At 36.1% G+C, this 23,267-nt stretch overlaps 1 protein-coding gene across 4 annotated transcripts in view; it reads right to left on the bottom strand.

The window, feature by feature from the left end:
• Positions 1–23,267, bottom strand: part of LOC110668803 (CBBY-like protein) — a 37,755-nt gene that overhangs the window by 3,711 nt on the left and 10,777 nt on the right. For all 4 annotated transcript variants that reach the window (XM_021830173.2, XM_021830174.2, XM_058130104.1 and 1 more), the window contains exons 6-10: positions 16,010–16,071; positions 14,995–15,075; positions 13,805–13,959; positions 13,614–13,698; positions 12,585–12,728 (exon numbers count right to left, since the gene is read on the bottom strand). In XM_021830173.2, the coding sequence (XP_021685865.1) occupies positions 12,585–12,728; positions 13,614–13,698; positions 13,805–13,959; positions 14,995–15,075; positions 16,010–16,071 (527 nt within the window). The remainder of the gene's footprint in view (positions 1–12,584; positions 12,729–13,613; positions 13,699–13,804; positions 13,960–14,994; positions 15,076–16,009; positions 16,072–23,267) is intronic.

Genomic DNA, 23,267 nt, shown 5'->3' with positions numbered 1-23,267 from the left:
CTAAATAGGAAACTAAATCACAATAGAAAAAATACAATTATTGCCTAACAATCTGTATCCCTAAAATCAAGGGATTCCAACAATAATTTGTTATTAACAAGGTCTTAGAGCCAGTCGCGCGCCCTTACCAAACACCCCCCCCCCCCAACCCCCCCCCCCTTTTCCTTTTCAACATAGAACTAGAATTAATAAACAAATACTAGTATGTCAAAAAGTTTGGCCGAATCTCTATAAGAACGGTCAAGAATGATAATATTGAAATAAAATAAAATTAATTGATTATTCTATTACAAATTCAAGTTTAATGATCATGCTGAAATTCAATGATGAGTTCACTAACTACAAATGAAACTTAAGCCTCTCATCAATTGTGACAATACAAATTGAAAATAAAATTGGTCTGACTCTAAACACTTCATTTGTAAAATTCTACGAAAGAATTAGCCAAAATTGAAGGGAAGAAAAAACTTAGTAGGGTTTCAATAGAAATAATCAACTAGTTTACAATTCAATTTGTAATATTTCTGTCAAGAGTCCCACATTGAAAAAGAATAAGGAATTCAAAGTACTTATAATGGTAGAAGGCTAGCTAAATAATTGGTTTGTTCTAAACTTTTAGCAATGATCTGGTCCGATTCATTTCAGGTGTTAAGGTTTTCAGTGTTGTCGCTACATCAAAATTCAAGGTTTCAAGTGTCAACTAAAACAATTGCCACTTGAGGGGGAGCGCCGAATCCCACATTGGAAAAAAGTAAGGAATTCAAAGGACTTATAAGGGTGGAGCGCTAGCTAATTAATTGGTTAATTCTAACCTTTTAGCAATGTTTGGTCCAAGCCCAAGTAAATCTATCGCACTCTTCATGGACTCTTACTTTGGCTCACTCAGAATACCTCCACTTGTTCAATTCAACTTAGTAATATGGTACTAAAGCAGGCTACAATCTGGGACCCAAAAAGCATGGAGGGCAATGCCACAATAAGCTAAACAGACTCAGGTGGATCCACGGGTTAGTAGAAAGAATGACCCATAAAGCCAAACTGAAAAAAGAAGAGACCAAACTCTAGATGGGCTACTACATGCAGTCAAGTGATAACTGGACCTGTTATAGAGTTGTCATCCTTGTAGAGTCCTGTATAGTGAGTATTTCTAGTCATATAAGGATTCCTATTGAGTGTAGGTTTCCTGATTAGTGTAGAATAACTCTGTATATAAATACCTGTGTATTTACTCAATTGAAATTAATGAAAATCAATTCGTTCTTCATGGAATCAAAGCCGGTGGGCTATTAGTTTTAGATTTGAGAATCAGATTTCAGGCAAGGTGGTGGTTGTTTGGTCTAGGGTGTGTTGTTAAGTGCTCTAGGGTTTTGAGTCACTTTTCCCCTTCGGGCAATCTTGTGTGAAGAAAAACAAATTCCAGGTTCTGTTTTCTAGAACTCTCTAAGTACTATTGTGTGTTGCGAATTTATTGAGTTTTGGGTATTTGCTTTACTAAGGTTTGGACAGTGATATTGAGTTCAAAAAAAAAAATTGTGGATATTTGGTTTAGTGGCTATAGTTGGGTGTGTTAAATTATTATTTACTAATGGCAGGCAATAAGGCCATTGTTTCTGATGTCATTCCGATGATGACTAAGATCACATAACACAAACTTAATGGTTCAAATTACCTATAGTGAAGTAAGAATGTTAGGGTCTATTTACGAAACATTAATAAGGATGATCACCTGACTAATGATCCACCCAATGATGATACGAAGCAAGCTTGGCTCATAGAGAATGCTTGGTTGTTCTTGCAACTTCGGAATTCGATTCATAGTGAGGTAATCAGTTTAATTAATCACTGTGAATTCATTAAGGAATTGATGGATTACCTAGATTTTTTGTATTCTGGTAAATGAAATATTTCCCGTATTTATGACGTGTGCAAAGCATTCTACCATGCTAAGAAACTGGATAAGTCTCTCACAGCTTATTTTATGGAGTTCAAGAGAGTATATGAAGTGCTTAATGTTTTGTTGCCTTTTAATCCTGATGTGAAAGTTCAATAAGCTCAATGAGAGCAAATAGTAGTTATGAGTTTTCTTGCAGGTCTTTCTTCAGAATATGAGACTGCTAAATCTCAAATCCTATCTAATTTTAAGATTTCCTCTCTGCATGATACATTTGCACGTGTCCTTCACATAAAAAGTACCCAATATTCACAACCTACTAGTAGTGCTCTTGTTAGTCAAAATACAAACGGACAACAGAGTAGTACAGGAGGAAATAAAGGAGGAAATCCAAGCAATAGAAGTAATCAGCGTAATAGGGAAGCCAATTTCAATCAAGACTAAGGGAATCATTTGTTATTACTGGTCATACAAAATACAATTGTTTGAAACTTCAGAGGAGAAATCAGCAGTCTCAGATGACAAACGTGGCAGCAGGTGAGTCTACTGTTACTTCCTCCTCTGAGAAAATTGTCTTAATATCTGCAAAGGAATATGCACAGTTTTCCAGTATCAAGCATCTCTAAAGTCTTCCAATTCCCCTGTCACTGCTATAGCTGAGTCAAGTAAATCCACCACATGCCTTGTGTCATCCTCATCCAACTAGGTTATTGATTCTAGTGCTACAAATCATATAACAGGTAATTCTAGTCTTTTATCTGCTTTTCAGTCTCATCCCACCTCCTTCTCTATTGTTACTTCAGCAAATGGTCCGACTTCTTGTGTCATGAGTTCTAGTACTGCAAATCCAACATCGTCTATTTCTTTGTCATCTATTTTATGCCGACACAAGTTTTCTTTTAATTTACTTTCCTTTAGTAAACTTACTCGTGCCTTACATTGTTCGGTTTCTTTTTTTCTAATTATGGAAGCGATCTTTCTTATTAGAAGCTTGATGGAAAAATATAGAGATGTGAAGAAAGATCTACACATGATTTTTATCAATTTGGAGAAGGCTTATGATAGTGTTTCAAGATATGTCTTATGGAGAGTTTTAGAACAAAAGAGGGTATCTATTAGGTACATACAAGTGTTGAAAGATAAGTATGAAGGAGCAACTACTATTGTGCGCACAGTGGGAGGGGACACAAGAGATTTTCCTATCTCAGTTGGATTACACCAAGGTTCAGCTGTAAATCCGTACCTTTTTACATTAGTTCTAGATGAACTGACGAAACATATATAAGAAAGTATCCCTTGATGCATGATGTCTGCGAATGATATAGTTCTGATAGATAAGACGCGAGAAGAAATCAATAGAAAGCTAGAGCTTTGGAGAAGTACTTTAGAATCAAAGGGCTTTAAGTTAAGTAGAACGAAAACAGAAAACATGCATTGCAAGTTCAGTAAAAACCGAACTGGTGATAGGGAAGGAGTTAGTTTGGATAGAGTGGTATTGCCCCAAAGTAATCACTTTAAATATCTCGGCTCAATCCTTCAAGTAGATGGGAGATGTAAGAGGATGTTAGTCATAGAATTAAAGCTGGATGGTTGAAGTGGAGATGTGCCACAAGAGTTTTATGTGATCGTAAGATTCTCAATAAGTTGAAAAGAAAATTTTGCTGTACAGCCATACGTCCAACCATGTTATATGTTAGTAAGTGTTGGGCAATGAAGGAGTCGTATGTCTCTAAAATAAGAGTTGCGGAGATGAGAATGTTAAGGTGGATGAATGGCCATACTAGACTAAATAAAGTTCATAATGAGAGTATTAGAGAAAATGTAGGAGTGGTACCAACTGAGGATAAGTTGAGAGAAGTGAGATTGAGGTGATTTGGGCATGTGAAGCGTAGACATACGGAGGCTCCAGTTAGACAAGTAGAGCACATTGGGTTAGAGGATAGAAAGAAAAGAAGGGGTAGACCTAAACTGACTTGGAGAAGAGTGGTACAACATAACCTAGAAGCATTATATATTTCCGAGGATTTAACCCAAAATCGTTTAGAGTGGAGAAAGAAAATACATAAAGCCGACCCCAATAAAATTTTGAGATAAATGCTGAGTTGAGTTGAGTTGAGTATTATTTATTTCAGGATCTTATGACGAAGCAGATTATTGGTTATGATATCAGTCTGGTGGTCTCTACATCCTAGATAAACATGTACCACGAAGCAGATTATTGGTTATGATATAAGTCCGGTGGTCTCTACATCCTGGATAAACATGTACCACGGACTCTTGCTTGCTCCAGTGTCTTAACTCCTCTCAAAGTTCATTGTCGACTAGGCCATCCTTCCTTGGCTACGTTGAAGAAGTTATGTCTTCAATTTCAATCTTTGCCAGTTCTTAAGTATGAGTCATGTCAATTTGCTAAGCACCATCGTTTACCTTCTACACCTAGTTAGTCCATTCTGATGTTTAAGGTCCTTATTCCATTACTTCTAAAACTGGATTTAGGTATTTTGTCACTTTTGTTGATGATTACTCTCGTGTTACTTAGTTATATTTAATGAAGAATCATTATGAATTATTTTCTATCTTCTGTGCGTTTTGCACTGAAATTAAACCCAGTTTAATGTTTCTGTATGTATGTTGAAAAGTGATAATGCTAAAGAACATCTTTCAGTCTTATATGACATAAGACGGCATTCTCCATCAAATCTTTTGTGTTGATATACCATACCAGAATGGTGTTGCTGAAAGAAAAAATCAATATCTTCTTGAGATAGCTCAAGCTCTTCTTTTCCAAATGAAGATCCCAAAACAATTTTGGGCTGATGCAGTATCTACGGCATGTTTTTTTATCAATCGTATGCTATATTCTATTCTTGACGGAGACATTCCTTATACTATTTTATTTCCCTCTAAATCTTTGTTTCCTATTGAATCCCGTAGTTTTGTTTGTACTTGCTTTGTGCGTGATGTCCGTACACAGGTTACCAAATTAGATCCAAAATCTCTTAAATGTGTCTTTCTTGGATAGTCTCAGCTCCAAAAAAGGTACAGGTGCTTTTCTCATTGTTATGTTGTGTCTGCATATGTTACGTTTTTTAAGTCTAGTTTATTTTTTCCCCAAACTCCTATGTATGAAAATCAAGGGGATGAGGATGATCTCTTAATATATACTTTTCAATCAATGTCCAGCTCTCCCCAGTCTCATGGTCCTTCGGCACCAGCAATAGTTCGACCTCCTATTATTCATGTTTATTCCAGGAGAGTGGAGAACACTGACTCAGACCCTCTACCAACTTCTTCGTCTAAAGATCCTGTTCCCACAACTGATCTTGAATCTAACCTAAATCTTCCTATTACTCTTCGTAAAGGTAAACGTACATGCACTTACCTATTTCCTCTTTTATTTCTTACAATAATTTGTCTTCTTTTTCTCAGTGTTTTATTAGCTATTTAGACTCTATCTCTATTTCTAAAACTGTTGTTGAGGCATTAGCTCATCCTGGCTGGTGTGCTGCTATGAAAGAGGAAATAGAGGCTTTAAACACTAATGGTACATGAAAAATGGTACCTTTGCCCACTGGGAAGAAAACTATTGGTTGCAAATGGGTGTTTACATTTAAAAGTGAATCTTGATAGTTTTGTGGCTTGATTAAAAGCCCGCCTTGTAACCAAAGGATATGCTCAGACATATGGAGTTGATTACTCTGACACTTTTTCTCCTGTAGCTAAATTGGATTTTATTCCATTGTTTATCTCTCCAGTAGCTACATATGATTGGCCTTTGTACTAGTTAGATATCAAAAACACTTTCCTTCATGATGATTTTCAAGAGGGGGTGTATATGGAGCAACCACCTAGGTTTGTTGCTCAGGGGAAGTTGGGTAAAGTTTGCAAACTTTGAAAGTCTCTTTATGGCTTGAAACAAAATTCTCGGGTTTGGTTTGGGATATTCAATGATGCGGTATAGGAGTTTGGAATGCAAAAGTGTAAATGCAATCATTCAATATTTCATAAGCAGTCTAGAGCTAGCCTAATTTTGCTAGTAGTAAATGTGAATGATATTGTTATCAGTGAGAGTGAACTGCAAGTATTTCATCCCTTAAAACCTTCATTCAGACCTAGTTTCTGACAAAAGAATTGGGCCTACTAAAGTATTTCTTGAGTACTAAGGTTATGAGAAGTAAGAAATGTATATTCCTATCTCACGAAAGTATATTCTTGAACTTTTGGCAGAAATAGGGAAATTAGATGCTACGACTTGCAGTACACCAATGACCCCAATTTTGCAACTTGTAGCAGGGGATGGTAAGTTGTTTAAATATCCAGAAAAGTATAAGAGGCTGGTAGGTAAATTAAACTACCTTACAATAACTCGTCTTGATATTGCATATTTAGTTAATGTGGTGAGTCAATTTATGTCTTTCCCAACTGTTACTCATTGGGAAGCTTTGGAACAAATCTTGTGTTATTTGAAGGAAGCTCCAGGGAGAGGCTTATTATCTAGTAATCATGGGCATTTGTTGGAAGTAATTTGGTGTCTTGAAAAAGTAAGAAACGGAGTGTAGTTTCTCGATCTAGTGCTTAATCAAAGTATAGAGCTATGGCTCAATCAGTGCGTGAGATAATATGGATACTTCAGTTATAAAATGAGATTAGCCTTAAGATCTCTTTGCCCGCACAATTATGTGTGATAATTAAGCCGCTTTCCATATTGCATCTAATACTGTATTTGATGAATAGACTAAACATATTAAAATTGAATGTCACTTTGTTCATGAAAAAATTCAACAAAAAAACATCTCTGCAGGACATGTCAAAACTAGAGAGCAGTTAGGAGATATTTTTACAAAAGCTCTAAATAGAGCTCGGGTTGACTACATATGTAGCAAGTTGGGCACGATTAACATCTAAGCTACAACTTGAGGGGGAGTGTTATAGAGTTGTCATCCTTGTAGAGTCCTGTATAGTGAGCATTTCTAGTCATATAAGGATTCCTATTGAATGTAGTTTCCTAATTAATGTAGAATAACTTTGTATATAAATACATGTGTATTTACTCAATAAAAATTAATGAAAATCAATTCGTTCTTCAGGACCATTAAACTTGAGTTTAGTCCAGTTAGACTTAAAGGGGAAGGGTTGGTGTCCCATATCAAGGAAAAACAAGTAAAATGAAGAAAATATAAAGCAAGAGGAAGCCACGCCAAATTGGCTTCATTTTAGTGGAGGCAACCTCAAGCTCAACTCATGGACCGATGTTGATAGTCGTCAGCACTCACTGGGTCAAAGCAAATTTCACAGTTTCAAACTATAAGGGTTACACAGTAACTAACCCAATAATAAGCAATTTTTGTACTTAACACTTTATTAAAGAATTGAAAAACAAACTAGGGGGAAAAATATATATAGCAGCCATTTGATAAAATATATATATATTGTTATGGAAAGTCAATCACTATATTATTTCTCTGTATATTTTGTATTCCGTATTCCTATTTAGGATTTCTTCCTAATTAGTATAACACAATTATAGGAATCAATTGTATATATATACCCATGAACAGATTAATTGAAATTAAGGAGAATCATCTCTTTCTACATGGTATCAGAACAGGTCATCTATCTAGGGTGACTATTTGTTCTCACCACCCAGCTCAGGAGAGACCTTGGCCGCCGACGCGCCATTTTGACTCCGATCAACATCGTCGGCGTCGCCTCAACCCCCTCATTCCACCACTGTGTGTTGTTGCCTGATCTAGTACACCATTAAAGGACTTCTGAGGTTTGGCTCTCAGATCCTATTTCGGTATTTGCTTGATTTGTGAAATTGGGTTATTTTGCTGCTGTAAGCACTTTGGATTAGCGTTTCGGTCAGTTTTCTTTGTCTCAACAATGGCAGACAATAAGGATGGAGTAACACAAACTTAATGGTTCGAATTACCTGGAATGGAGTAACACTGTTAGGGTCTATTTTCATAACATTGATAAGGATGATCATCTTGCTAAAGATCCATCTACGGATGATACACGACAAATTTGGCTAAGGGAGGATGTTCTATTATTTTTGCAGTTTCGAAACTCGATTCACAGTGAAGTAATTAGTTTAATTAATCACTGTGAATTTGTTAAGAAATTGATGGATTACTTAGATTTTCTGTATTCTGGTAAAGGGAATATCTCCCGTATTTATGATGTTTGTAAGGCATTCTACCATGCTGAGAAAGAGGATAAGTCTCCAACGGCTTATTTTATGGATTTTAAACGGGTATATGAGGAACTTAATGTATTGTTGCCTTTTAGTCCTGATGTGAAAGTTCAGCAGGTCCAACGGGAGCAACTGGCTATTATGAGTTTTCTGGCAGGCCTTCCTTCAGAGTATGAGACTACTAAATCTCAGATTCTCTCCAGTTCTGAGATTTCCTCTCTGCATGAAACGTTCACACGGGTCCTTCGTACAGAGAGTACCCAATCTTCACAGCCTGCCAGTAGTGCTCTTATTAGCCGTAATCCAAATGGACAACAGGGTAATAGAAGTAGAGGAAGAATTACAGGCAACAGAAGTAATCAGCGTAATGGAGAGGCTAGTCCTAATCAGGACGCAAGATGAGTCATTTGTTATTATTGCCGTGAGCCTGACCATACAAAATATAATTGTCCGCAACTTCAGAAGAAAAATCAGCGATCACAGATGGCAAATATGGTAGCAGAGGATTCTACAGTAACTTCCTCTGACAAAACTATTTTTGTATCTGCAGAGGATTTTGCACAGTTTTCCCAGTATCAAGCATCTCTAAAGCCTACCAGTTCCCCTGTCACTGCAATTGCTGAATCAGGTAAATCCACTACATGCCTTGGGTCTTCCTCATCCAAATGGGTTATTGATTCTGATGTGACAGATCACATGACAGGTAATTCTAGTCTTCTATCTGCTTTTCAGTCTAATCTCACTTCCTCTACTGTTACTTTAGCTGATGGTTCTACTTCTTGTGTCATGGGTTCTGGAACTGCGAACCCGACTTCGTTAATTTCTTTGTCATCTGTTTTGTGTCTACCAAAATTCTCTTTTAATCTACTTTCTGTTAGTAAACTTACTCGTTCCTTAAATTGTTCTGTTTCCTTTTTTCCTGACTAGTGTTTATTTCAGGATCTTACGGCGAAGCAGATTATTGGTAGAGGACGTGAGTCAGGTGGTCTCTACCTTCTGGAAAATCATGTACCGCGGTCACTTGTTTGCTCCAGTACTTTAACACCTCTTGAAGCTCATTGTAGATTGGGCCATCTTTCTTTGTCTACCATGAAGAAGCAGTGTCCTCAGTTTCAGTCTTTATCAGTACTAGAATGCGAGTCGTGTCAGTTTGCAAAACATCGTCATTTGCCTTCTGTGTCTAGAGTCAATAAACGAGCTTCATCCCCTTTTGAGTTAGTTCATTCTGATGTTTGGGGTCCTTGTTCTGTTACTTCTAAAACTGGATTTCGTTATTTTGTTACTTTTGTTGATGATTACTCTCGTGTTACCTGGTTATATTTAATGAAGAATCGTTCTAAGTTGTTTTCTATCTTTTGTGCCTTTTGTAATGAAATCAAAACTCAATTTAATATTTATGAGCGCATATTAAGAAGTGACAATGCCAAATAATACTTTTCAACTCAATTTCAGTTTTATATGACACAAAATGGCATTCTTCATCAGTCTTCCTGTGTGGATACCCTATCCCAAAATGGCGTGGCCCAAAGAAAAAATCGGCATCTTCTTAAGGTAACTCATGCTCTTCTTTTTTTTATGAAAATTCCTAAACACTTTTGGGCGGATGCAGTTTCTACGGCATGTTTTTTGATCAATCGTATGCCGTCTTCTATCCTGAATGGGGATATTCCTTATACTGTTTTGTTTCCTACAAAATCTTTGTTCCCTGTTGAACCCCGTATTTTTTGTTGTACCTGTTTTGTGCGTGATGTTCGTCCACAGGTTACTAAATTGGATCCAAAGTCTATCAAATGTGTTTTCCTTGGGTACTCCAAGCTGCAAAAAGGGTACCGCTGTTTCTCTCCTACTCTTAATCGTTATTTTGTTTCTGCAGATGTCACATTTTTTGAATCCACTCCATTTTTTCCTCAATCATATGTGTATGAAAGTCAGGGGGAGGAGGATGATCTCTTAATATATACTGTCCAACCAAAGTCTAGTCCTCTCCCACAGTCTGTTCCTTCTGTCTCTAGACCTACTCGACCTCCCGTTGTTCATGTTTATTCTAGGAGATTAAAGATTTCTGACTCAGATCCTCCACCAGCTACTTCGTTGGGAGATCCTGTACCTCATACTGATCATGACTCTGATCTAGACTTACCCATTGCTCTTCGTAAAGGTAAACGTTAATGTACTTACCCTATCTCTTCTTTTGTTTTTTATAATCAATTGTCTTCTTGTTCTCGGTGTTTTGTTACTTCTTTAGATTCTATTCCTATCCCTAATATTGTTAGTGAGGCACTGTCTCATCCTGGCTGGTGTGCTGCTATGAAAGAGGAAATGGAGGCTTTAGATGCTAATGATACATGGGAACTGTTACCTTTGCCCACTGGTAAGAAAGCTATTGGTTGCAAATGGGTATTTAAAGTAAAGGTAAATTCTGATGATTCTGTGGCTAGGTTAAAAGCACGCCTTGTAACAAAAGGACATGCTCAGACATATGGGGTTGATTACTCTGACACTTTTTCTCCTGCAGCTAAACCTACTTCTGTTCGCTTGTTTATCTCTTTAGCAGCTACATATGATTGGCCCCTGCACCAATTGGATATCAAAAATGCTTTCCTTCATGGTGATCTTCAGGAGGAGGTGTATATGAAGCAACCACCTGGATTTGTTGCTCAGGGGGAGTTGGGTAAAGTTTGTAGGCTTCGGAAGTTTCTTTATAGCTTGAAACAAAGTCCTAGGGCCTGATTTGGGAGATTCAGTGAAACAGTGTAGGAATTTGGTATGCAAAAGAGTAAGTGTGATCACTCAGTATTTTATAGGCAACCTGAGGATGGTTTAATTCTCCTGGTAGTCCATGTGGATGACATTGTCATCACTGGGAGTGACTCTGTAGGTATTTCATCTCTTAAAACCTTCCTCCAAACCCAGTTTCAGACCAAAGACTTAGAATTGTTAAAGTATTTCTTGGGTATTGAAGTTATGAAAAGTAAGAAGGGTATTTTCTTATCTCAAAGAAAATATGTCTTCGATTTATTGACAGAAACAGAAAAATTAGGTGCTAAGCCTTGTAGTGCACCAATTACTCCAAATTTACAAATGTTAGTAGGGGATAGCGAGTTGTTTGAAGATCCAAAGAGATACAGGAGATTGGTAGGTAAATTGAACTACCTTACAGTCACTCGTCCTGACATTGCTTATGCCGTTAGTGTGGTAAGTCAGTTTATATCTTCCCCAACTGTTGCTCATTGGGAAGCCTTGGGACATATCTTGTGTTATCTGAAGGGCGCTCTAGGAAGAGGTTTGTTATATGATAATCATAGGCATTTGAATGTTGAATGTTTTTCAGATGCCGACTAGGCTGGATCTAAGGTTGACAGGAGGTCAACTACTGGATATTGCGTTTTTGTCGGAGGAAATTTGGTGTCTTGGAGAAGCAAGAAGCAGAATGTAGTTTCTCGATCTAGTGCTGAATCCGAATACAGAGCCATGGCACAATCAGTATGTGAGGTAATGTGGATACTTCAATTACTAGATAAGACAGGTTTTAAGACCTCCCTGCCTGCAAAATTGTGGTGTGATAATCAAACTGCTCTCCATATTGCTTCTAATCCGGTATTTCATGAGCGGACCAAACATATTGAGATTGATTGTCACTTTGTTAGTGAAAAGATTCAACAACAGATCATCTCAACAGGACACATCAAAACTGGCGAGCAATTAGGAGGTATTTTCACAAAAGCTCGGAATGGAGCTATAATTGACTACATTTGTGACAAGTTGGCATGATTAACATCTATGCTCCAACTTGAGGGGGAGTGTTATGGAAAGTCAATCACTATATTATTTCTCTCTATATTCTGTATTCCGTATTCCTATTTAGGATTTCATCCTAATTAGTAGAACACAATTATAGGAATCAATTGTATATATATACCCATGTACAGACTAATTGAAATTAAGGAGAATCATCTCTTTCTATATATATATATATATATATATATATATATATATTTCAAACACTAAATTTTCAATTTTAAATATATAGAATTTATGGCACAAAGCTCAGTATACAAATAGTTTATATATATCATAGATAAATTAAGGGTATTTGCCTCCCCTCAATCCACTATTATCCTCTTGGAGAACCAAAACTAGCTGTTATTGCACATCACAAATTGTTCTCAATAAGATTCCTCACATCTTGTCTTCTAGTTTATTACTAATCGCATTAAGAAAAAATGATATATAAAAATAGACAGTCACACAAAACATGTTTATGCATGTACGTGCACACGTGTATGCAAATATGTATGTGAGTAGGACAATTGGTGTTCAGATTTTCAACTCTCAAGTGATTTAAAGTGGGCCATTCTATTAATTAATGATATAATGGCCTAGCCCATGATGCATGGTATATTATTCACTAACAAAAATGCTAGTGAGTAGACCAGAAAAATATAAAAGTTACCTCAGAAATTGGCAATAACAAAATAAGAAGCAAGCATTTACCTACTCCGGAGGACAACACAGGGCATGCCAATTTGCCCAGCTGCAGCCACTCCAGATTGGCTTCCGGCAACAAGGACACAATTGTTTACAGATACTCCAACATACTCTGCACCAGCACGCAATGCAGCTACAATCTTCACTAGGCTGCAAAAACCTCAATATATCAAATCAAATTAGGCTTTGGAAAGGCAAATGGGTTATAAAAATTGAAATGCAACAGTGATCCAGGAGCCAAGTTTTGAATTACTTTTAATGTTCACATTAGTGTAGCACATCATCATTCATGCTATAGAAGCAGCTTAAATCTATGACTGTTATTTTGGTCATGACCTAATCTATTTGGATTTAAGTTCAAAACCTTCTTCTATTAGGATTTTACAGTCAAGACCTTTTGTAGTAACATTTTATAAGTAAGGGTGCATTAATCAGGTCATAGGCAGATTTCATACATTAACAAAACCAATCACTAGTAGTTTATTTTCCTGGTTGCATAACCAGAAAATGAGCCCTTTTGGCTGAACTTTTTATCTCTTTGTTTTCTCTTGTCAAAACTCTTTTGTCAAACATGCTTGTAATTTACGATTTAAATGTCACGCATAAACATGAAGAAACCAATGAAAACCAAAATATAATAATATAAAAAATATACAAATAAGTAAATAAATAAATGAATATTGTTACTAGCATATTCCTGCTATATGATATCACAAGCCATGTCCTGAAAATCTTATTCCTTCTTCACAGAGCACGGCGATGTCAACACTAATGCCATTGATTACTAACAAACACTGAAAAGCTCAACTATTTGTTAGTTAAGCAGACACCACTGTCCAGCAGCTCAGAGAATACTAATAAATTGCTCAAAATCTTAGATGAACAATATTAAAAATAATAAAAAAATGCCCAGGCAAATTATTACTCATTGTCTGTAATTTCTGAATTTTGTGCACCACAAAAGATTTAGTAGTAGATAAGTTGTGAAGATATTGAATGAAAAGTGGAAAAAAAAAATAAGAGACGTGGACTAACCTTTCAGTTGAGCTAGTATCAATCTGAACACTCAACTTTAGAATTGATGCAACCTCCTCAGCTATCTTTTGTTTCTCAGCAGAAACTGATCCAGAAAGCAAGAACAGACTCCTTTAGTATCCAATCTTCTGCAGTGAAAAAATGAATATTATTGGCAAATATGTAAAAATCAACCCAGGTTTAGGATTTACCTGCTTTTCTTGCTTCCAAAGCTAGCTGCTCATCCAAACCAGACAACACTCCACTACTAAGCACAAGTTGTCCATATAAACTCTTTTTCACTTCCACATTACCAATAATCTTTATCTTTGTAGTTTTTTCATGCCCAAGCTTGTTTACAATGGATCTAACAATTTCAACAAATTAAAAAATCTATAAGCATGTTCCATTTTTACCCAAAAAGGATACAGAATTGTCACTAATTGACAGAAAGCTCAAGGATGCATGTATTCACTTATTTCAGTATGGAAGAATGGCGCGTTCCATTAAGGTTGCCAAAGAACCTACCAAAGCAGCTATTTTCAGTTCATAAGTGAAGAATGAGATTACGTGAGTCCTTTCAGAGCTAATCCTGATACTAGGTTCAAGTCTATTGAAGTCGATGCATGCAGGATCTTGACTTACTTGAAGTTCTGATAATTATGAATCATTAAAACTAATTCACCATTCAGAGCAACATTGAAAAATAATCAATGTCTGATAACATTGATATTGTAATGCTTATATCTGGTCCATAATCAATCCTTACAAGAAATAAATGCTGACAAAACCTCTGCACTGGAAGCACTGTTTCAGATAAGCTAAAGCCCTGATTTGACTCAATCTGTATGATGCAGCTGAACCACCACTTTCCTTGTAGTGATGGAAGATTAGGTGAAAACACATAAAATGAGCCATATCAAGTTCTTTTGTGCAATTGCTTTGTTAACAAGTAAACAGCAAATGTGCAATAGAATATCAATTTAAATAGAATGATGTACACATATATCATACAGTTAAGATCTGATGTAAATAAAATTTCCATCTTGCAATTGTGATGGAGGAAATCTTTGTTACAGCCTGATGTGCTCTTTATTAACTCTTAAACAACAATGTGCATCACAATACCAATTTTAACAAAATGAAGCGCGTGGATATATCATACGGTTATGAGCTGTTGTAAATGAATTTTCTACCTTGTGGTTGTGATGTAGGATATCTTTGCTACTGCATGATGTGCTTAAGTTTCCAATAGGAGGATAAAAAAAAACATAATTTAAGGAGAAGTAGGCTAGTAGTGCTGCTTGAGTAGCATCTGGGCAATACATGTCATTCCCCCAATCACAATACTCAATATATTTTAACACATTATAAAATATCTTTCCCCAAAAAGTGGCCATACCTTGCAATATTTTCCTCACTTTTACCATATGCCGTTAGAATGACCACAGGTATTCCTTGATTAGATGCATCATCAATAAAACTGCAAACAAAAATTTTCACATGCAAACTTAAAACATTCATGCTAAGATAATTGGAGTATACGAGTCCATTGAATAATTTCATCAGTGTTAAAACAAGGCAACCATTATTGGACAAATAAAAGAAAGCCACCATATAATCTTTTGAGCTTGTCTATAAATTTCAAATATGCCCCTTTCTTGTCACATTTTACATACCTCTTAAAAGGTTACCAAGATCAATCCTTTCTGCATACTTTTCCAAAAGACTCATTGTGTTGAGAAATAGTTAATCAGTTTATCATCATAATTTTTGAAAACCAACTTTTGCAGGCAAAAGTGTTTGTCAAAATTGAGGCATGAACCACAAACATTCAAACCCTACTTGAATTGTAAGTAATGCCAAATATTCTGTGAAAACTGAATCTTTAAGAATTTGTTTGCTGGTACAAAACTAGGATAATTTTCTGGAAAATTTTTCTGATAAAACAGGAACATAGAGTTTTGAGTTTTAAATTAACATTTTTCTAAACAGAAAATTGATTTTTTCCAAAATTTTAACTGACCCTTGGAAAACAGGTTTAGCATGTTTACCATTGTTTTACTTTAAAATAAAATACCTGCTTTCCATTTGGAAAACATGGATTTCAATATTTCCAATGGCAATGACAGTGTTTGCTGAACCTTTGGCTAGGATTTGAACCCCAGCCTCATGACTTTCCATTAAAAAAATAATAATAAAAAAAAACTGTTATTCTTATGGCAACAACAAATAATGATCTCATCCTTTAGAAGCTTTGACACATCCACCTTGGCTTCTAACTAGAAGAATCACCAAAGAGTTTCAGATCTAATTACATTTGCCTAAATGACAAACAGAGGCATCAAATTTATGGAGGTAGCCAATGCAAGAGAATACATACAACACATGGACTCGGTTGGGATGAGACAACTCACTCTTCTACTCCAGGACGTAAAAGTGAACTTTCTGACATCATAAATTCATCCATTGCAACTTTCTGGCAACAACTAATAATTGTTCAGAAACTTATAACAAATTCTATGCACCTAATTTGCCAAAGAAAAATGTGAAAATAATATAAATATATAATTGTTAGCATTAAGCTTCTATAGAACTTGTGCATGCATGTATATATTTAGCTGTTGTTTTAAGTCACAAGGAACATGTAGCACCAATTACAGGTATAGAGAAATGGGACCTACCTAAAAACAAATAATATGGACACGCATGACACTTCCAAAAATGGGGATAAACAAAGAAGAAGAAGAAGAAAAGGGGGGAGAGAGAGAGAGAGAAACCATCCTGACTTCCACTCCAATGACAACATTTTAATTCTATCTTGTGGTTTCTCATGGCAGGAGGTAAGAATATAAAAGAAGTAAATATAAAAACAAAGCTTCTATTGAATGCCTTCTATAATATCAAGAGCATAAAAACCACCTTCTGCAATTTCTAGATTAGCATATGCAATGAAAACATCCCTACATAACTCCAGCGGGACTATAATTCTACACATTATTTCTCCATCCAATGACCTTTGTTCAGCATTTTTATTTTAGCTAAACCTTTTAATTTTAGCAATTTTACTCTAAAACTTTGACATTGATAACAATTTTATCCAACTCAATGAAACTGGTTGAAAAATATTTTTATTTCCTACTCAAATAAACTAAATATTAATTTTTAGTTGTGTTGAGAAGGATTCTTGGAGAAAATAGTTTTTTATTTCAGTATATGTTTGCCTTGTACACTCTTTCTATTTATATACAATAGTCTTGAATATAAAAGAAGTCTAACTATTCTAGAAAACTAATAAAAGAAAAAGATAACTATAACAAGAAAAGAAGAAATACAATACAATACAATCCCTTTAATTTAGGGGTTTACAATCTAGTAGGATTCCAACACTCCCCCTCAAGTTGATTCATATATGTTACATATTCCCAACTTGCAAACTAGAGTATGAAATATCTTGCTGTTTAAACCTTCAATAAACACATCGGCCACTTGTTATTTGGAAGTCACATAAGAGACACTTAAAGACCCATAAACTATTTTTTCCTTTATAAAGTGTTGATCAATCTCTATATGTTTAGTCCGATCATGTTGAATTGGGTTATGAACTATATAGATAGCAGCTTTGTTGTCGCAGAATAAGGACAAATTGTTTTTTTCTTATAATCGCATTTCCTCCATCAATTTTCGCAACCACAATAACTCACATATACCCAGAGCCATGACTCTATATTCTACATCTGCACTAGATCTTATTGTTACATTTGCTTCTTACTTCTCCAAGTGACTAAATTGTCATCAACAAAGGTGCAATAACCTGATGTCGATCTCCTATCATCGAAAAATCCAGCCCAATCTGCACTGTAACGGCTTTTAAATGGAGATGGCCATGCTTTGAAAAAAAAAAAAATCCCTTTCCAAGTGTAGATTTTAAATACCCCAAAATACGAAAGACAACTTCTACGTGAGGTTTTTGAGGATTATGCATATATTGGATCACTAGGCTTACAACACATACTATGTCTAGTTTAGTATGAGGGAGATAATTCAATCTCCCAACTAACCTCTGATATCTTCCTATGTCAATTGCCTCCCCAATTCCAACTTGCAGCTTGTGATTAGTTTCAATAGGAGATTCTACTGACTTACAGCCCAACATATCTGTCTCATCTAAGAGGTCTAATATGTACTTCCTTTGAGAACTAAAAATCCCTCTATCTGATTTGGCAACTTCTATTCCAAGAAAGTACCTTAATCAACCCAAGTCTTTAATCTCAAATTCTTGAGCCAATCGCTCCTTTAGATGAGCAATCTCTTCGTTGCCATCTCCTGTCATCACTATATCATCAACATAAACAATAAGCAATGTGATTTTACCTCTATGTTTTTTTCATGAATAGGATATAATCGGCATTGCTTTAATAGAAATCAAAGGAAATCACGGCCTTACTAAATCTATCAAATTATGCTCTTGGTGACTGCTTCAAGCCATATAGTGTCTTTGTCAATCTACAGGCTTTTCCTTTGGTCTTTTCACTCTCAAATCCTGGAGGGATCTCCATATATACTTCTTCTTCCAAATCTCCATGCAGAAAAGCATTTTTCACATCAAACTGCTGTAGGTCCCATTCAAGGTTTGTAGCACATGACAGTAAGATCCTGATTGTATTCATTTTAGCAACAAGCACAAAAGTCTCTAGATAATCCACCTTATATGTCTAAATAAATCCTTTTGCCACCAGCCTGGCCTTATATCTTTCAATAGAACCATCTGCTTTATGCTTTATAGTAAACAACCAGTTTCTTCCTCAGAGAAAGAGTAACAAGATTCCGTGTCTCATTTTTTGTTAAAGCCTTCATCTCTTCTACCATAGCTACCTTCCAATTTGGATCAAGGAATGCATCCTTCCAATCCTGTGGGATAAAAACAAAAGAAACAAACAAGACAAAAACTCTATAAGAAGGAGATAAAGAATCACAGGAAAAAAACTTGAATATAAGATGTTTAGTGCAAGTCCTAACTCCTTTTCTGAGAGTAATGGTTATATCAAGGTCATCAACAGAAGTATTAAAAGGAGTATCAGAAGGAGACTCACCACATAATTCTTCAGGCTCAAAATGTTCAAAAGCTGAATCCAGAGGTTTTGACTGATCAGTCATATCCTGCTCAATGGTTGTATTTATCTTATTCCGATGAGTGTAGATTCTTAAATCCAATCTATTCAATCTCCCTGTGGTTTGAGGTTGGGGTTGAGGAACTGATGGTGATGGTTGGTCCTTATCCTCAATGCTATGATTGGGTTCCAAAAAAACCCCCCTAAGAAAGGTAAAAAAGACATCTCTTCCTTATTATGCTCCCCTGAAGAGGTGGCTGAAAATAACGTTCATATTCCCTTAAGGTAACATTCATACTTACAAAATATTTCCTAGAGGGAGGATGATAACACTTGTAACCCTTTTGAGTGCTAGAATAACCCACAAACACACATTTTTGGGCCCTAGGTTCTAGTTTCTCAATATTTGACCTATGAACAAAGCAAACACACGTAAAAACCTTTGGAGGAATAGTGTATGAATTATTACTCTTAAGAACTTCCAGATGACTCTTACAATTTAGTGTGTGAAGAGGCATTTGATTAATAAGATATGCTGCAGTAAGAACAGCATCCTCCGAATATGATGTGGGAAAGTTCATTGTAAATATGAGTGACTGAGCCACTTCAAGTAAATGTCTATTTTTCCTTTTAGGTGCTCCATTTTGCGCACTTGTATTCACACAACTAATTTGATGTAGGATTCCATGAAACTCTAAACAAGACTGAAAAACTTTGTTCATATACTCTGTCCGATTGCCAGTTCTTAGAATTTTGACCTGTGCATTGAACTAAGTGCAAATCATTTTATAAAATTGCTGAAAACAAGAAAAAATTTCATATTTAGATCTTATCAAATAAACCCAAGTCAATTTAATTCAACACTCAATAAAAGTGACAAACCATCTATAACCAGATAAAGAGATTGTCTGAGCAGGACCCTATACATTAGAATGGATAGTCATAAAAGGAATCAAAGCTTTATTATTTATTGAATGAGAACAATTCCTTGCGTGTTTGGCAAGTTCACAAGCATCACAAACTAACACTGATTTGCATTGTCAAAAAAAAATAGGATATAACCTTTCTAAGGTTGAAAAACAAGCATATTCTAATTTCCTATGCCATTGAATGATCTCTTGATCAGCTCTTATTGAATTTCCTACCAAAGCTTTAGGGTTTGAGAAACCATTACTATCATTTAGCAAATACAAGTCATCTTGCAATCTACCTCCCTGTTTTCAGTTCCTAAAACACATAATGGGAAGGAATAAATTTAATTTTGCAATTAAAGACTTTAGCAATTGAGCTAACAGATAAAATGTTAATAAAAAAACTGGACACATGCAAAACTAAAGCAATATTTAAAGTAGGAGTGCATTCAACAGAACCTTTTCCAGAGATATTAGCTAACGATCCGTCCGCTATGCAGACTTTTTCTTTTCCTAAACATAGGGAATAGGTTGTAAATTTATTTGAAGAGCTTGTCATGTGCTTATTTGCTCCATAATCTATAACCCAAAGAGATTTTTCAAGATTAGCAAGAAAAATATTATCTGATTTAACAAAATTAGAGGACGCAACTATAGCAGTTTGAGATTCCAGCAGTGATAGTAAAATGCCTCAAGGACTATATTGATGAGGATTCCAGTGGTGACAGTAGGAGCATTATTTTCAGAAAAATTAATTGTCTCAAAAACATTTGCTTGTGGCCTTGTTGAGCCCATCCATTTACCTTCAGGCCCTTTGGATGGGCAATCATGTAGCTTCCAGCAATGTTCCTTTATATGCCTTGATTTTCCACAATAATCACAGGGTAAATAATCCTTATCTAATGGACCTATTCTGGAGAGGAAGCAACTTCTAACCCTGCTTTGTCAGTAGGTAAAGAACAGTTCATGACACTTTTCCTGCTTTCCTCCTCCTGTACATATGAATAAGTTTGCCTTAGAGAAGGCACAGGATCCTTACCAAGCACTTGGGCCCGAATCTGATTATACTCTATGTTTAACCCAATAAGAAAGTCATAGATCCATTCTTTCTCAATTAATTTTTGGAATTTAATAGCATCAGCAATACAGGAGGCTTAAAAGTCTTGGTAATAGTCTAGTTCTTGCCACAAACCACACCATTCAGCATAGTACTGAGCAATGGTCATCTCTCCTTGTTTCGTACTACGAACTTTGTTTCGAAGCTCATAGATCTGTGCATCATTGCCCATTTGAGAATAAGTTTCAACAGCAAATATCCACGGGTTATCTAAGATTGCATCGAATTTATAAGCCAAGGCATCACAAGAGAATTCTCTGATTCCCATTAACTACAAGTGGCACCCAGCTTCCGATTTTGTTTTATCCCCGCTGACATATCCTTGCAGTCCTCTAGCCTGAATGAACAACCAATAAGATCTCAACCATGCAAGATAGTTAGTGCCGTCAAGCTTTACAGGACTAATTTATAAAGAAGGATTGTCAGTCATAGTACCCATCTTAGTTTATGAAATTTCCTTTTTTTCCCTTGTTATGGAAAGTCAATCACTATGTTATGGAAAGTCAATCACTATATTATTTCTCTGTATATTTTGTATTCTATATTCCTATTTAGGATTTCTTATTTAGGATTTCTTCCTAATTAGTAGAACACAATTATAGGAATCAATTGTATATATATACCCATGTACAGATTAATTGAAATCAATGAGAATCATCTCTTTCTACATGGTATCAGAGTAGGTCATCAATCTAGGGTGACTATTTGTTCTCACTACCCAGCTCAGGAGAGACCTTGGCCGCCGAGCGGCCGTTTCAACGCCAATCAACATCGCCGGCGTCGTCTCAACCCCCTCATTCCACCACTGTGTGCTGTTGCCTGATCCAGTATAACCATTAAAGGACTTCTGAGGTTTGGCTCTCAGATCCTATTTTGGTATTTGCTTGATTTGTGATTTTGGGTTATTTTGCTGCTATAAGCACTTTGGATTAGCGTTTCGGTTAGTTTTCTTTGTCTCAACAAATGGCAGACAATAAGAATGTTATTTCTGATGTGATTCCGGTGATGACTAAGATCACGGAACACAAACTTAATGGTTCGAATTACCTGGAATGAAGTAAGACTGTTAGGGTCTATTTGCGTAGCATTGATAAGGATGACCACCTTACTAAAGATCCACCCACTGATGATACACGACAAACTTGGCTAAGGGAGGATGCTCGGTTGTTTTTGCAGCTTCGAAACTCGATTCATAGTGAGGTAATTAGTTTAATTAATCACTGTGAATTTGTTAAGGAATTGATGAATTACTTAGATTTTCTGTATTCTGGTAAAGGGAATATCTCCCGTATTTATGATGTTTGTAAGGCATTCTACCATGCTGAGAAAGAGGATAAGTCTCTCACGGCTTATTTTATGGATTTTAAACGGGTATATGAGGAACTTAATGTATTGTTGCCTTTTAGTCCTGATGTGAAAGTTCAGCAGGCCCAACGGAAGCAATGGTCATTATGAGTTTTCTTGCAGCCTTCCTTGAGTATGAGATCGCTAAATCTCGAGATCCTCTCGATTCGAGATTTCCTCTTTGCATGAAACGTTCACACGGGTCCTTCGTACAGAGAGTACTCAATCTTCACAGCCTGCCAGTAGTGCTCTTATTAGCTGTAATCCAAATGGACAACAGGGTAATAGAAGAGGAAGTAGAGGAGGAATTACAGTGCAATGTATAATCAGCGTAATGGAGAGGCTAGTTCTAATCAGACTCAAGAGGAGTCATTTGTTATTATTGCCATGAGCACAGCCATACAAAATATAATTGTCCGCAACTTCAGAGAAAAAATCAGCGATCACAGATGGCAAATATGGCAGCAGAGAATTCTACAGTATCTTCCTCTGAGAAAACTATTTTAGTATCTGCAGAGGATTTTGCACAATTTTTCCAGTATCAGGCATCTCTAAAGCCTACCAGTTCCCTTGTCACTGCGATCGCTGAGTCAGGTAAATCCACTACATGCCTTGTGTCTTCTTCATCCAAATGGGTTATTGATTACAGTGCGGCAGATCACATGACAGTAATTCTAGTCTTCTATCGCTTTTAGTCTAATCTCACTTCCTCTACTGTTACTTTAGCTGATCGTTCCACTTATAGTGTCATGGGTTCTGTAACTGCGAACCCGACATCAACAATGTCTTTGTCTTCTGTTTTGTGTCTACCAAAATTCTCTTTTAATCTACTTTCTGTTAGTAAACTTACTCATACCTTAAATTATTCTGTTTCCTTTTTTCCTGACCAGTGTTTGTTTCAGAATCTTACGACGAAGCAGATTATTGGTAGAGGACGCGAGTCAGGTGGTCTCTACATTCTGGAAAATCATGTACCGCGGTCGCTTGTTTGCTCCAGTACCTTAACACCTCTTGAAGCTCATTGTAGATTGGGTCATCCTTCTTTGTCTACCATGAAGAAGCTGTGTCCTCAATTTAAGTCTTTATCAGTACTAGAATGTGAGTCGTGTCAGTTTGCAAAACATCATCGTTTGCCTTCTGTGTCTAGAGTCAATAAACGGGCTTCATCTCCTTTTGAGTTAGTTCATTCTGA

Source organism: Hevea brasiliensis, chromosome 11 (genome assembly GCF_030052815.1).
Source record: "Hevea brasiliensis isolate MT/VB/25A 57/8 chromosome 11, ASM3005281v1, whole genome shotgun sequence".
Classification (NCBI taxonomy): domain Eukaryota; kingdom Viridiplantae; phylum Streptophyta; class Magnoliopsida; order Malpighiales; family Euphorbiaceae; genus Hevea; species Hevea brasiliensis.
Note: the sequence above shows the minus strand (reverse complement) of the source record. Positions and strands in the feature narration are given on the sequence as shown.